At 44.0% G+C, this 15,482-nt stretch overlaps 1 protein-coding gene across 1 annotated transcript; it reads left to right on the top strand.

Annotated features, from left to right (window-relative positions):
- Window positions 1-1,641: 1,641 nt before the first annotated feature.
- On the top strand, window positions 1,642-14,353 carry LOC103581820 (seizure 6-like protein). Its single transcript, XM_008563563.1, has 5 exons — window positions 1,642-1,829; window positions 7,478-7,643; window positions 11,374-11,540; window positions 12,436-12,630; window positions 14,102-14,353. The coding sequence occupies exons 1-5, from the start codon at window positions 1,649-1,651 to the stop codon at window positions 14,242-14,244; spliced, it is 852 nt and encodes a 283-aa protein (XP_008561785.1). The 5' UTR covers window positions 1,642-1,648; the 3' UTR covers window positions 14,245-14,353.
- Window positions 14,354-15,482: the final 1,129 nt, after the last annotated feature.

Below are 15,482 nucleotides of genomic sequence, written 5' to 3'. Positions count from 1 at the left end.
TGGGATATGAAGGTATCTGTGGATTCTCTTAGAGACAAAGTCGCAGGTTCTACTACTATGTTAGAGTCTGTGGCCTACACTCCTGATTGAAGGTAATACTGCAGCTCAGTTAGAGGCGATGAAAATCAGCAAGCCACTCTCCGCCCTTCAAGTTCATGACCCCTGAATTCAGTACACGAATCCCCTGGGAGTTCATAAATTCCTGGCAGAGAACATGTACCGCAGATCCTTCTCTCTCTGTTCTTGCTCTACAATTTTTCTTTCTTTCCTTTTTGCCTGATTCTAGGTCTCCTCTCCTGTTTTCTGTTTTTTCCTCTCTTCTCTTTCCTTTCTCCTTCCTTCTCTTCATTTCCCTCTTTTCCTGCTTCCTTTATTTCTTCCTTTTCTCCCTCCATCCCCTCTTCCTTCTCTGTCTCTCCCAATTCCTCTTTTCCTTCCTTCCTCCCCCCCCCACCTTGTCATCCCCTTTCCTCACCTCCTGGGCAGTTCCCATGGCCTCAGGTCTCCCTTCCCTTAGCCAGGAGCTCCCTGTGGACACCCACCAGCTGCCGGAATATCTGAATGGAAAGTGGATGCATCAGCTTCACTTCCAGATATTGGGAGTCATCCACGTTTATTTAAAATTGACCAGACATCTGGAAGAACAATTCACTTTTAACTTTTCCCTCAGACGTTTCTGACACAGGTAGATGACTGTATGTGGGAGTAGCCGCTTCATCCCAACTTCTCAATATTGAGACCACCCTTCGTTGCCGTTGTAAATTTAAAAACGAAAAAAAAAAGAAATCTTGCTGAGCCATAAGCTTGAATTTATTCCTCCTAAGTAGTTCTGGAAATACAGAAATTCTGTGCTGCAGAAGAGGTCAGATCATGGCTAGGGGTGTCGCTAGGATGAATTTGACATCCTCCTACAAAAGTTGAGGAGCTAACTGTGGCCACACACACCCTTTTACTAGCCCCAGCTAGTGAGCGCTAACTATGAACTAGAATTGCGCTGAGAAGGCTCTTTCTTGGCATTATCTCATTTAGTGCTTACCACCACCTGTGAGGTAGGGACAACTATCAATGCCACTAGAAAGATGAGGAAAGTAAAACTCAGGGCAATGGGTCATTGTTTCAAGGTTACATAGTTTCTAAGTGACAGAATAACAATGTAAACTCCCTTTGGTCTCTCTCCAAAGCCCAAGCCCTTAGCTCCCAGGCCAGTTGTTTTCAAGCTTTCATATCCTGGGGCCTTTCCTGAAGAGCTGATCCAAGAGTCTGCATTTTTAACAAACACCTAAGATGTGTGTGCAGGTGGGACTATCCTATCAAGAGAATCCTGCCCCTCCTATTCCCAAGGAGAAGCCTATTCTTTGTCCACATAGGGGGAGGCTCAAATGAGGTATGGGAACTCATTTTTCACCCCAAACCTGCTGTCCCTCATTAAGCAGGGTGGGGAGTTTTGAGCCCTTATAAAGTGCTAACTGGGCAGCTTCAGCATCATACGATCTGTGAGAGTCACAAAAATACTGTCCTCCAGTGCTGCGGAGTCCCCAGGGGCCTCATCTTTTCTCAGTACAAATTGGCTCCCAGGATGTGGGTCACATTCTTAGTCTCCCCCTCTGAGGGCTGACTGTGTCTGCCTTTGTATCTCTTCCCAGCCTTTATGCTGAGCTGCAACTTTCCCCGCCGTCCTGACTCTGGGGATGTCACAGTGATGGACCTGCACTCAGGTGGGGTGGCCCACTTCCACTGCCACCTGGGCTATGAGCTGCAGGGCGCCCAGACACTGACCTGCATCAATGCCTCCAAGCCCCACTGGAGCAGCCAGGAGCCCATCTGCTCAGGTATGCTCCAGCCTCAGCCAAACCAGACACCATGGTCTTACTAAGAGGGGAGAGATCAACCCCCAAGACATCAGGAGTGACCTCAGGAATTGGCTGTCAGCCCAGGGTAAGGGACTGCTCCAAATACAGATGACTGCCACCATTGAAATTTGTTTAAATTGGGGTAAAATACACATGACAAGAAATTTACCATCAGAGGCATTTAGTGCATTCACAATATTATGCAACCATCACCACTATCTAGTTCAATAACATCTTTATCACCCCAAACAGAAACCCTGTACCCATTAGCAGGCAGTCCCCATTCCCTCTCCCCCAATCCCCTAGCAACCACAAGTCTACTTTCTGTCTCTATGGATTCGCCTATTCTGGATATTTCACATAAAAGGAATCACACAATATGTGACTTTTATATATGGCTTATTTCACTTACCATAACATTTTCAAGGTTCATACATGTTGTATCATATATCAGTACTTCATTCCTTTTTATGGCTGAATAATATTCCATTGTATGGATATATCACATTTTGTTTATCCATTAATTCATTGGTGGACATTTGAGTTGTTTCCATTTTTTAGTTATTATAAATAATACTGCTATGAACATTTGTACATAAATTTTTGTGTGGACATGAGTTTTCATTTCTCTTAGGTATATGAGTATACCCAGGAGTAGAATTGCTGGGTCATATGATGATTTTGTGTTTAACTTTCTGAGGAGTCACCAAACTATTTTTCACAGCAGCTGCACCATTTTATTTTCCCACCAGCAGTGCACAATGACACCAATTTCTCCACATCCTTGCCAATACTTGCTATTTCCCATGTTGTTGTTTATTCTAGACATCCTAGTGATTATAAAGGTATCTCATTGTGGTTTTGATTTGCATTTCCCTGATGACTACTGATGTCAAACATTTTTTCATGAGCTTGTTGGCCATTTGTATATCTTCTTAGGAAATATTTCCATTCAAGTTCTTTGCCCTTTTAAAAATTGGGTTGTGTATCTCTTTATTGTTGGGTTGTAAGACTTCTATATATATTCTGGATACTAGACTCTTGTAAGATATACAATTTCCAAATGTTTTCTTTCATTCTGTGGGTTGTGTTTTCACTTCTTGATAGTGTTATTTAATGCAAAAAGTTTTTTTTTTAATTTTGATAAATTAACTTGTTTTTCTTTTGTTTCTTGATCTTTGGGTATGACTGCTGCCATTTTTTGAGCCCAGCCAATATGTGCTGAGCACTATGCTAAGGGCTGCAGTTAACCTTTCTAGCAATCCCATAGTGGTAATTATTATCCCCATTTTATAGATGAGGCTCATGGAGGTGAAGTCACTTACCCAAACTCACTAGATGGAAATTGTTGAAGGTAGCCTGCTATCACAGTCTGATGCCCTCCAGTAAAGAGAAGTGGGCCTCTGGGCCCACAGATAGAATGTGAGACTTCAAAGGCAGAAAGACTCCTAAGCCCACGTGGGTGGTTCTTTATCATTCAGATCCTTTCCTATCTACATGATCATTCAACAAATATCAAGTGCCCACTGTGTGTGGGTACTGCACTGCACCTCGTGCTAATGCTATTACAGGGACCCTGACCCACTCCCTGCCCTCAAGGAGTGTCTGCTCTAGTGCAGGATGCAGTGTATACATGAGCAACAGGTGAGCAAACATGATGGTAACAGATCGTGTTAAGTACTGGGAAAGATATTCACAAGGTGGAATGATGCAGAGTAAGTGGAGATAGACAAGATGTCAGTTATTGGGAGAGGTGTTGCAATGGAGGAGAGTATTCAGGGAGAAGATGTGATAGTGGACCTAGCCTTGGGGGGTAGGAGTGGATGCGAGAGGGGACGGGGAAAGATTCCCTGAGGACAAGACTCTTAAACCAGGATCTGGATGTTGACTAGGAGATCATTAGACTGAAGATAAAAGATGGAAAAGATTGTTCCAGGCAGAGGAACTAGCATATGTAAAGGTTCAGAGGTGGGAAGGAACTCAGTGAGTTTGAGGAAGTAAAAAAGGACTAATCTGACTAAAGTGCAGAGAAAACAGCAGTATAGGAGACTGGGGCAGTGGTCAGCAACCATATTTCTCAAGGTCTTCAGGCCATGAGAAGCTGTATGGATCTGGCAGGAAGTATCTACAAGGATTTAAGCATAGAAGAGATCGCTCTGGCTTCCATGTGGCAAACAGATTGTTGGGGGTGGTCAGAGTGGATCCGTGGAGACCAGTTAGCATCTAGTATTTCATAGGAGCTCAGGGAGGTAGGATTACCACTTCACAGATAAAGAGAATGAGGCTTAGGTAGAGAAAGTAACATGATTGAAATGGTGAGAGTGAGTCCAGAGCCCTTCTCTCCTGGGCTCAGTCCCTCACACTTTCATCACTCAAAGCATGGTCCTCAAACAGAAAGACGATTAGAAATGCTCAATCCTGGGCCACATGAAAGACCAACTGAATCAGAATCTTCATCTTAACATGCCTCTTGGGTGATTCATGTGCACATTATAGTTTGAGAAACATTGGGCTGTATCATACTGTTTCAGCACCAATGGGTGCAGCCTTGACCATCTTTAGCTATCAAGAGAGCAAAACCCTTTTATATTCCATAAGTCCTGATGGTGGCCAAGAAGGTATCAGTTTTGCATAATAACTGGAGTACCTACCGTGTGCCAGTCTATGAGCCATGTACAGGAGAAAACTGGGAATAAGAAAACAATTCCTGCCCTCTAGGCATTCATAGTCAAGTGAAATCCAAAAAGCAAATGAGAGCTGATGATAAATTCTGGGATTTAATTGCTGCAGTACTGTTCCCCAAGGTCCTTCAGAATTTTTCTTTCTTTTTTTTAACAAAGAAAAAAAATCTAAATCATAGGGCAGTTGGTCTTCACGCTTCTCTCACATTAATTTTTATCTATGTGTGAAATCAGAGAAGAATTAAGCCTCAATTTGTGCTAAGAACGATGGATGGGGAGCCACGGCTGGCAAATTGAAACCAAACAGAGCCAGCAGTCGGCTTAATAAGGCAAAGAAGGAAGCAGAGAGGCAACAAATGTGTAGTAGCTCAAGGAGGACAGATGGCCAGAACTCCCCACCAGGGACAGTGTCCTTCATCTCTCAGCTCCTGAGCACAGTGCTATAATGCTGGCTACATTTTGAGTACCTACTCTATGCCAGGGATGGCACCAAGCTGTCTATGTACATCATTTCATTGATTTCTCACTACAATTCTATAAGGAGGGTGGAATTATTATCACCATTTTCCTAAACTGAAGGTGCAGAGAACTTAAGTGACTTGTCCTTGATCCTCAGCAGATCATGGCACAAGTGAGATTTGAACCTAGGGCTGGCTTACTTGAGAGGACAATCTCTCCTCTACAGCGCAGAATGGCAGCCTGGAGAGACAATGAATTCAGTGTTCTGTCCGTGGTTCTGAAAGAAGTACAGCGCTTCTTGGCAATGTCTTCACCGTAGAGTCCAGAACAGAGAGGGGAGCTATCCACGCTTCTCCTCTACTGCAAGCCCTATTCCCTACTTATTCATACAGCCATTCAACAAACATTCAATGAGTACCTGCCCTGTGTCTATCTTTGAGCTGGTGCTGGAGGTACACAAAGGAAAAAAATATTCATTTCATCCAATAAACATTTGTATAACACCCACTATTTACCATGCACCTTTCTGGATCATCAGAATATCATCATGAAAAACACATAGGCCAGAGTAGTGGTTTTAATAATAGATTCTGGAATGAGGCAGGTTGAGCTTGAGTCCCAACTACTCCACTTACTAGCTGTGTGTCCTTGAGCAAGTAGCTTAACACCTCTGAACTTTTTGTCCTCTTTTGCAAAATGCATAGTTTTTGTTTATTCCATAAATATTTACTGAGCACGTGCTACATACCAGGAACTCTTCTGTTTACTGGTGGTATGATAAAAAACAAATGTACAAAAAATAGTTCCAGCTCTTGTGGAACCTACATTTTACAGGGGGAGAAATACATAACAAAGCAAATAAACAAAGACATATATTCATTTTTAAATGGTGATCAGAGTGATGAAGAAAGATTGAGCAGAAAAACAAAATGAGACTGACGGGAGGCAATATTTGAGCAGAGACTTGTAGGAGATGAGAGAGGGAGCCGTGAGGATAACTTCATATTACCCACAAAGTTTACCCATTAGTCCTCTGTGAGGGGATTCCAAAGGGCCTGTCCAAATTTTGCTTCCTGTCCTTCTATTCCTCTGAAAATGGAGAAGGAACCAAGGGACTTGTGCTTGAGAAGGAAGATTTTTCAAACTTCTTTGATCTTCCTAAAAAAAAATAGAGATGGCTCCCAACACTTGAAACCCTGATCTTGGCACAGGGCTTTACCCAATCATGATCTTCAGATGTACCTCACATCCCTTCCTCCTGAACTGACTGCTTAGTTCTGGGAGAGGTGCCTGTTGCCCACCAGCTCTGCTTGGTTTTAGAAAATTCAGAATAGCTCTCTCAAGCAGTACATGAAACATCAATTTCCTAAGAACCAAATAACTCCTAAGAATAAGAATGCCTCCTAACTTGTGAACTGGAAAAAGTTATACAACTCTTTCTAGTGCACGAATCACATTTTAATATTTCTTTATTAGATTTTTATGATAAAAGTAATATATGATTCTGGTAAAAAGAAAACTTGTCAAGAAATGCAAAAACATATAAGATAGGAGCAAATCCCATTTCTTCTTATGGTCTCAATTGATCCTTGCAAATAGCTCATTGAAATAGGCATAGCAGACCATTTTCTAACATGCACTTTTTTTCACTTAAAATAGTGAGCATTTTCCTATATTCTTAAGTATGCTTTGAGAACACAGTCTTTAATAACTGCGTGGATGGAGTATATTTATTTTGTTAAACATCTCTGAGTGGACATTTGTGTTGTTTCTCATTTTCACTCTTAGAAACAAGGTAGCAGTGAATATCCTCATTCATAAATCTTTATGCAATTCTCCGAATTTTTTTCTTAGGATAAATTCTTAGAACCATAATTGCTAGGTCAAAGTGTTTGAGCACATTTTCTAGACTTTTCACTAAATTGCCTTCCTGAAAGTTCCTAACAATTTGTACTCTAACCAGTCATGGATGAGAGTAAACATTTCTGATCACGTTTACCATCTCCAAATTTTATTGCTGCCTTTTATTGTGATCAATTAGGTAGATGAAAATAGAATATAATTCAAATTTGCATTTCCTTTATTATTAGTGAAGCTGAATCTTTTAGTGCTTACTAAACACTAAAAATACATTTCTTCTTTTGTAATCTGCCTATTAATGTCCTTCTTGATTACCATTTTATAATTAAAAGTCTGAGCACAACCATCTCCGTAGAAGAGTTCTTAAATCACAGTCATTCTCTACCTTGAAACACATGTTGATGGTTCCAATCGTGAAGTGCGGTCTCCTATCAAACAGGATGACTCCCTCCCAGGAGGACGAGTCCCTTTTAAGCCTTCTCTCTCCCCACTTTGTTTCCTCTACCTCAGGTCTCTCCTGTTTCACTCTAGCTGAGAGGTGGGAGGGGGATCAGGGGAGCATACAACACTCACTTCCTCTCTCTGCTCTCCCCTCATTGCCTGCCCATTCCTACTTTCTGGACCCAGCCCCTTGTGGAGGGGCTGTGTACAACGCCACCATCGGCCGTGTCCTCTCCCCAAGTTACCCTGGAAATGCCAATGGGAGTCAATTCTGCGTGTGGACGATCGAAGCTCCAGAAGGCCAGAAGTTGCATCTGCACTTTGAGAGGCTGTTGCTGCATGAGAAGGACAGGTAAACTTCTGAAGGTCCCCACCCAGCTCCATTCTCTCTTAGAGTGTTAGAATGTGGCTAGGGTGGGGGTCTTGAAATGGCTGAAGCTTTGGCTCATGGAATTCAAGAAAGGAAGAACTGGGAAGGATGGCAAGGATCTCAGAGACCATCAAGTGCAATCTCTTTCTTTTACACAGAAACACATACAGAGGGAGAGGACTTGTCCCAGGTCACACAGCAGGGTAGCAGAAGAGGCGAGAAGGGAATACTGGTCCCCCACACTGTGCCACTTCATTCTTTCTTTTGCACATTACTTTTTGCACTTGAAAAAAAGAGGGATTATTTATTGAGCACCTGCTCTGGGTCCAGTCATGTATTAGGCTTTATGGAGAGCAGGAGAGAAGTAGAGAACACTGGTTTCTGGTATGATAGGAAGTTAGATGGAAAAATGAGTCTTATGCACATGAAATAACTAGTGGAGAAGTTACGAAGCAACATGTAAGTGAGAGCATGTCTGCAGACTCTGATATGCATAGAATCCAGAATCTCAAGTCTTTAATATTCTAAAAACTTACTCTAGAGTATTTTAGAAAACTAGGACTTTAGCTGCTTAGACTTGCTGTCTTAGGTTGGACTCCCTTGGAAACAGACATGGTGACAAGAATTTGAGGGAAAAATAGTTTATTTGGGAGCTGCTCCTAGTAAGCCATAATAGTAGGGCATGAGAAAGTGAGACAATATAGTACACACTAATAAGCAGGTGATTGCTGGGGAAGCTGGGATTCTGTCCACTGGGGACATCTGAGGCACTGTGAGCACACCTCAGAGCAATCCTCCTGGAGGAGAGAGGGAGCTGGGGTATTTCTCCACCAACCCCTATCATAGGTGAAGGATGCTCCTGGGCATGCCAACGCCTCAGCATTGCCTACCGCCCCTTGAGCTGGTTGAGCTGGCTGATTCTCAGAGACTTTGTGTAGGAAGGCAGCAGAAAGTGTGGGAGCAGTAAGTGCTAAGGGGATATGAGGGGCAGGACACTAGTAGCATTTACTACACTTCCAGGATGCCAGCACCTTAGAATTCTGGAGGCTTACAAACTTTGATCCTAGAATTTTAGTGTCCTGGCTTCTTTGATATTTTAAACCTAGACCCTTAACTCTTTAGGTTGGAAAGGACTCTCATAAATAAAATAATAGTAATAAAAACAGACAACTGAATAATTTGCCCATCTCTTGAGTCCACTTCCCTGCAAGCAGTCCAGCTTTATCCTGAACAACTTCATATCAATAAATCCCTGCTTTAAAGTGTAAAGTATAGAATAGGGGCTCCTGAACATGGCTTCTCAGTGGCATCAGAATAACCTAGGGACATCTTTAAAAATCAAATTCTCAATTCTTCCTCCTGGAAACTGCAGTTGGGAAACCAGGCATAGGAACCCTGGAAAGGACACTTTTTAAAACTTAGACCTCAGTTCAATGGTTCTGGAGATGAACCAAGTTTGTACCAGACCAAAAAAATGAGCAGAAAGAGAAAAAAAGTTAACCAAAGTGAGTATTTTCTGAAATTTATTGAAATCATGACAGATGGGCCAAACAGACACACTGCTCACTAGTAGCCTCTATGAGGCCCTGCAAAGATCATGAAAAGTATGAGTTGACAATCACCAGGGAAAACTAGTTCTCAAGTGTGTCTGTAAAGAAAGAAGTTTGTGGTATTTCATCAAGGTTAAAGGTCAATGCAAAAAAAAGGTGAAGATACTCACTGTGCTAAGAAGAAAAGACAAATTAATTTTATCTGTCCCATGCACTTTATTGAGGAGAAAATGTCTCAGATGCCACAATGTGTCAGCTTCAAGAGCTCAGAGCTAGGTAAGACTGCACATAAGAAATGGGACTTTGATCTAAACATTGGAAAGAGAATGGATAAAGGAACTCCAAAACAGTGGGAGGAGTGTTTCAAGCCTGGAGAATTTAGAGGGTAGGAGGTGCTGCTGCAAAGATTCCCATGGGAAGCAGGAGGAAATAAACCAGGAAAGGCAAATTGGGGTCATATCCCAAAGGGCTTTAAATGCCAGGCTACCTCTACAGGCAACAGAGAGACATGGGAGGATTTTTAGTAGAGAAGGAACATGAAGAAAGATTTTAAGATGATTCTTCTCCAAATGAAGCCTTTCTAAACTCCAGCTCCATGATATGCAGCATAAAAGGTGGGTTCTTTGATCAAACATGTTTAGGAGACACTGTATGCCCACTCTACCCCTGTCTTGGAAGGTCCTAACACACGTTAGCCAGAAAAGGTACTGACAAGTCCTGCAGGAAAAAAGTAAAGTTTCTGTTTTGTTTTGTTTAACCCAGCACTTCCCAAACCCATTTGACCTCAGACTATATAAGGATTTGAGATAAAATGTATTACTACTGAAGACATTTTCCTGAGAACATAGCCAGGAAATTGCTATTTTTAAAAGACTGACAGACTCTAGAGATTCTGAGATCTTGGAATTTTCCCCCAGAGCAACCCTCTTTGCCAAAGGCTTCTGTTCCTTAAAAGGGGAGTCCTGGATCACAGTCCCCAAGATACAGCAGAGTCAGCAGGGATCAGAAGACAGGGGAGGTGCCCCTCCCGACTCCTGGGATGGCCCCTGGCCTCACAGCCCCCCGCTTCATCTCAGCCACACTGGACACATGGCAAAATGAGCAAACTGTGGCTCCAAATGTATGCATCTTGGTGACATTAGAAATTCATCTGGGCAACATAAAATAAACCCTTTTTATGAGTCATAGTGAAAAATTCAAAGGGCTAAAAATGTGTGTCTATGACTCCATACAAGAAACTTCACTGATTTATGTACTGTTTTCTTCCCCACTTTTGCAAAATTTATTTTAAAATGCCAAGGTTAGCAAGGAGTCAGGTATAAAATGGCTTTAGTAAAACAATAAAAATGAACACCCAACATTTTGACTAGCACATTTTATTTTTCAGGGCACTTTATTTTGAAATATTCTCAAAGCCTACCTGTAAGATTGGTGGTGAAAGAATGATTGGAAAGATGTCATGATTCCTTCTCTCTCAGCTGGGGGGACTGAGAGCCAAAGTTGTGTTGAGACTTATGTAAACTCAGACAGGGGGGAACTGGGAACTGGAAATCAGGACTCATGACTCCTCACACAGTGCTCTTAGGAAATGAAGATCAGAGGCAGAGCCTGGTAAGAGCCAAATGCTTAGTAAGTATGACTTTCATACCTACTCTGGACTGGACACTTTATGTTCATGGTCTCTAATCCTCACACATTGATGTAGGTCTGATTGTACCCATTTTACAAGTAGGGAAACAGAGGCTCAGAGAGGTGAAGTGTTCCTGTCCAAAGTCACACAGCTCAGAAGTCACAGAGTCACGACTCAAACCTAGGTCTGCCTGACTATATATGCCACTGTTTCAGCAATGTTATTAGTCCATGAATCCCAATTTTTCAATTAATAATAATAATAAATGTCAATTAATAAGTATGGTTCATTACATCATACACATCACACAGCCTACAACCTTGGGATAAACCCATTAGGAATCTGCAACAAGCATTTAATCCCATTCTGGAGAAGAGGGAACAGCTTGTCTGAGCAAGTAAGAGGCAAAGTCAGGACTTGAGTCCAGGAATGAGACTCCAGAGGTAGCAGTCACTGCATTCCCCTCCCACGGATGTGTGTCCATGACTCAGGAAGATCTCTCAGTGTCCCTCCTCTCCTTCTCCACCACCAGGATGATGGTCCACAGCGGGCAGACCAACAAGTCCACTCTTCTCTATGACTCTCTTCAAACCGAGAGTGTCCCCTTCGAGGGCCTGCTGAGCGAAAGCAACACCATCCGCATCGAGTTCACATCTGACCAGGCCCGGGCAGCCTCAGCCTTCAACATCCGATTTGAGGGTGAGGGTCGCTGGGTCCTCTCCTCTTGAGGTTGTGACCTGGGAGCAGGGGAGTCATGAGGGACTGGAACAGTGTCCTGGGATGTAGAGATCTGGATTGCTGAAGATGGGAGAGAGCCAGTGGTCAGACTGACCCTTTATTTTCAAAGACAGACTCTTGGTCTGATTGTTAATGCCTACCACTTACTGAGCACTAACTGCGTGCTGCACGTGCGCCATCTGTTTGGTACTCCCCACACTGAGATGTTAGAACTGTTACTGTCTCCGATTGTAAAGGAGGGAACCGAGCTTTAGGGAACTTGGGTGACTTGCTACCAAGGCTACCACTTAGTAAGAATGGGTCTGACTTCTGTCCAGCCTGCATCAGGGCCCTTGAACTCAGCTCTACCCCACCCAGTGAGACCTCTTAGAGTCCAGCTACCTCTTCCTCCAAGAGGAATTAGCAAGGGCCTCTCCTGTTCAGACCCTGACACTTTAAGAAAGGCATTTCACCTACCTTGGGGGACTTTCTTTTCTGATGTTCCCAAGAAGGGTTGGTCCTTATTATAGACAAACATATGGTTTCCAGTGGCAGAAATGAGAACTCTGAAGTCATGGGACATGGGAAGGATACATAGGGGATATGGAAAAAAATTAAAACACAACAGCTCTGCAGAACTGAGAGGGTAGAGACTCTTATTCCCATTTTAGATATGAAAAAAGTGAGTCTCCAAGAAGTCAAGCAAATGACCCAAGGGTTCTCAGCAGGTCAGCTGCAACTGGAACATGTGGTCTGGTGCTCGTTTTCCTCAGAGATTTCCTAAGCAGCAAGAGGGGCCCCATGTTCTAAGACACAGCACTGTGGGGTGGCCTTTGACTCATCTGAGCTGCTGCCCCTCTTTTTACCCCCACCCCAGCCTTTGAAAAAGGCCACTGCTATGAGCCCTACATTCAGAATGGGAACTTCACCACATCCGACCCGACCTATAACATTGGGACCATAGTGGAATTCATCTGCGACCCTGGCCACTCCCTGGAGCAGGGCCCGGCCATCATCGAGTGCATCAATGTGCGGGACCCATACTGGAACGACACGGAGCCCCTGTGCAGAGGTGAGCGAGCCGTTGCCCTCTTCCCAGGGCCCCCCAGGGAACTCCACCCCTTCAGCTGAGAAGATCAAGGCCCCAACTTAGAGGAATGTCCCCAGTTTACACACCGATTTGAGGATTAGAACCCACTCCAGGGCTCACTATCCTTTGGATCAGTGTTGCTGATGGTCCTCGGGGAAATGACAAAATCACAAATTTTGAAAGGTGCCCCTTCCTCCAGGGTGAACAACTTGGTGAGCAGATCACTGCATGGATTGCAGCTCTTACATACTCTGCTATGCACCCTTGTGCAGTGCACAACCCACTCAACAATACATGTCAGCCCTGGCTCTCATTAATAATAATGATAATAATAGTTGTTAATACTTGTGAAATAATTATGTCACAGGCATTCTGCCAAGGACTGTATGTGCATGATCCAGTTTCATTCTCACCACAACTCTAGGTATTATTAGCCCCATGTACAGATGAGGAAACCAATGCTGTGAAGTGACATGTCTAAGAACACACTGAGGGTAATTGGCCGAGACAGAAATGGGACTCAGGTCTCTGTTCTCAGAGACTTAGGCTCTGAGCCCCTCTGGACAATGACGGCTGTGTAGAATCCTCACCTGCATGGGCTACCAATGGCCTGCCCTACTCATGCCCCCATATTTAAGGTCACCGAGCCACCCAAGCATGGATTTCCTGGTGGCATGTGGAGTAATGAAGGGTGTCCTCCCTCCTGGCAGCCGCTGCCTGGATGGTGGCTGGTGTGAAATCACAAGTTTGCCATGGTGAGGGATTGATCCCTGTATTAAATGTGCTGGTTTAACAGAGCGGAATTTATTGGTGCTTTGGCCTCTGCCATGTTGAGAACTTTCCAAAGCAGTAAACACAGAGTGGAATTTAAAGGGCACCAGCCACAGCCACATTTCTCCCTCCACTTCAGGGCCAAAGCCTTTCACAGCAATGTTAATTAAATTATTGAGCACCTGCCATGTGCCAGGCACAGTGCTGCATGTTTGACATTTATGAGCTCAATCGAGCCTCAAAGTAACCCAATGAGGCCAGCAGGGGTGTTACCCTCATTTTGTAGAGAAGGAAAGCTGAGGCTCCAAGAAGTTGCATACCTTGTCCCAGGGCCTGTTGGTGGGCTGGGAACCTGGGCCCACCTGACTTGAGTGTACCGTACCCTAGCCACTGCTCAATCTGCACGAGGGCAGAGCTGTTGAGGAGTCCTTCCGACATTTGAGCTTGTCCTTGGTCCTGAAAGAATTACAGCACCTATAGCCCAACTCTCACCAGCCCTCAGCTAAAGAGGAGACAGGTGGCAGCTCCCATGTCATCATTCCACACACGTGTACTGACTGCCTGAGGTGAGGGCACCTGTCCATGATACAGAGATCCACGTTTGTCTGACTTCATAGTCCACACTCTTAACTGCTATGCCATATTGGCTTTCTTACAAATAAAGTTTGTCTGTCTTTTACAGCCATGTGTGGTGGAGAACTTTCTGCTGTGGCTGGAGTGGTGCTGTCCCCAAATTGGCCAGAGCCCTATGTGGAAGGTGAAGATTGTATCTGGAAGATCCACGTGGGGGAAGAGAAACGGATCTTCTTAGATATCCAGTTGTGAGTGTTTTTGATGGGTAGCCCCACAATCCAACCGAATTTGGGAGATTGGGGAATAAATAGCTCCTGCTTTATTCTTTCAACTAGTAGTAATTAAGCACCTACTGTGTGGCAGGGGCTGAGCAAAGAACTGGAGTCCCTACAGTGAGACCAATAAAAATAACAGCTGCTGCAGCAGCAGCAGCACACACACACACACACTGAATCCCTGTCTTCAGAAAATTCAGTATACTAAAGAAACAGATATTAAATGAAGATGAGTACAAATAATTGCACAATGTAACTTTAGTAAGCAATGCAAGGAAAGATTTATAGTGCTATGAGGTTCTATAATGGGGATTTGATATAGATAGGAAGGTAGGAAGAGACTTCCCCAAGTATCTGATACTAACTCTCAGAACTAAAGGATAAATTGGAGTGATGCATCCAAAAGGAGCAGAATGTGCAAAGGCCCTGTGGCAAAAGCAAACGTGTCATTTTCAAAGGAATAAATGGCCAGTGTGGTCAGAGAAATGAGGGCACTGTACTACGTACTCAGTATACTACAGTGGTTTGTTTTCCTGTCTGTCTCTCTCTGCTAGACCAGAAGGTCCTCTCAGTCAGGGCCTGGTAGGGCTTACCTGTTTCCAGAATCTAACACAGAGCCTAACACATAGTAGGTGCTCAGTAAATAATCGCTGAATGAAAAAGTGTTTAATGAGTGGATTTACCTGGCTGTAGGGCTTTGATTTCTAAACTTGGTGGGGGTAACTATTAGATGCTCCACCCAGAACTTTCCTCCCTAACTCTCCAAAAGGGTGACACTCACAGGGATCAGGAAGACACCTGCTCTGGGTCAGATGTGCCAGTGATTGCTCTACATATTTACATCTTAGGTAATTCTCACAAATAACCCTTCCTGGAGGGCAATTGTCCCCATTTTCTGGATGAGGCAGCTGAGGCTCAGGGAGGCCACCCAGTTAGCAAGTAGCAAAGCTGAAATCCAGGCTGTTGTGGCTTCTCAGCCATGCTCTTCCAACTTCCTCATGTGAGATGGGGATGAGAAGGGGTCAGAGACAGGTGGCAGTGTCTGAAGAAAGCAGAAGAAAAGACTTCCCAGCAAACCCAGGTGGCTGAGGGGGCACAGGGTGGAGGAGGAGATGCCAAAATCCAGCAGGTTTGGAAACAGCACTCGAGCTGCCTGGCTCTGCAGAGGAGCTGTGCGAGAGAAGAGGGAAATCGTCTGCAAATTATTAGTGACTG

The sequence above is a fragment of the Galeopterus variegatus genome, unplaced genomic scaffold (genome assembly GCF_000696425.1).
Source record: "Galeopterus variegatus unplaced genomic scaffold, G_variegatus-3.0.2 Scaffold14013, whole genome shotgun sequence".
NCBI lineage: Eukaryota > Metazoa > Chordata > Mammalia > Dermoptera > Cynocephalidae > Galeopterus > Galeopterus variegatus.
The sequence above is the reverse complement of the archived record's forward strand: the minus strand, read 5'-3'. Positions and strand labels throughout refer to the sequence as shown.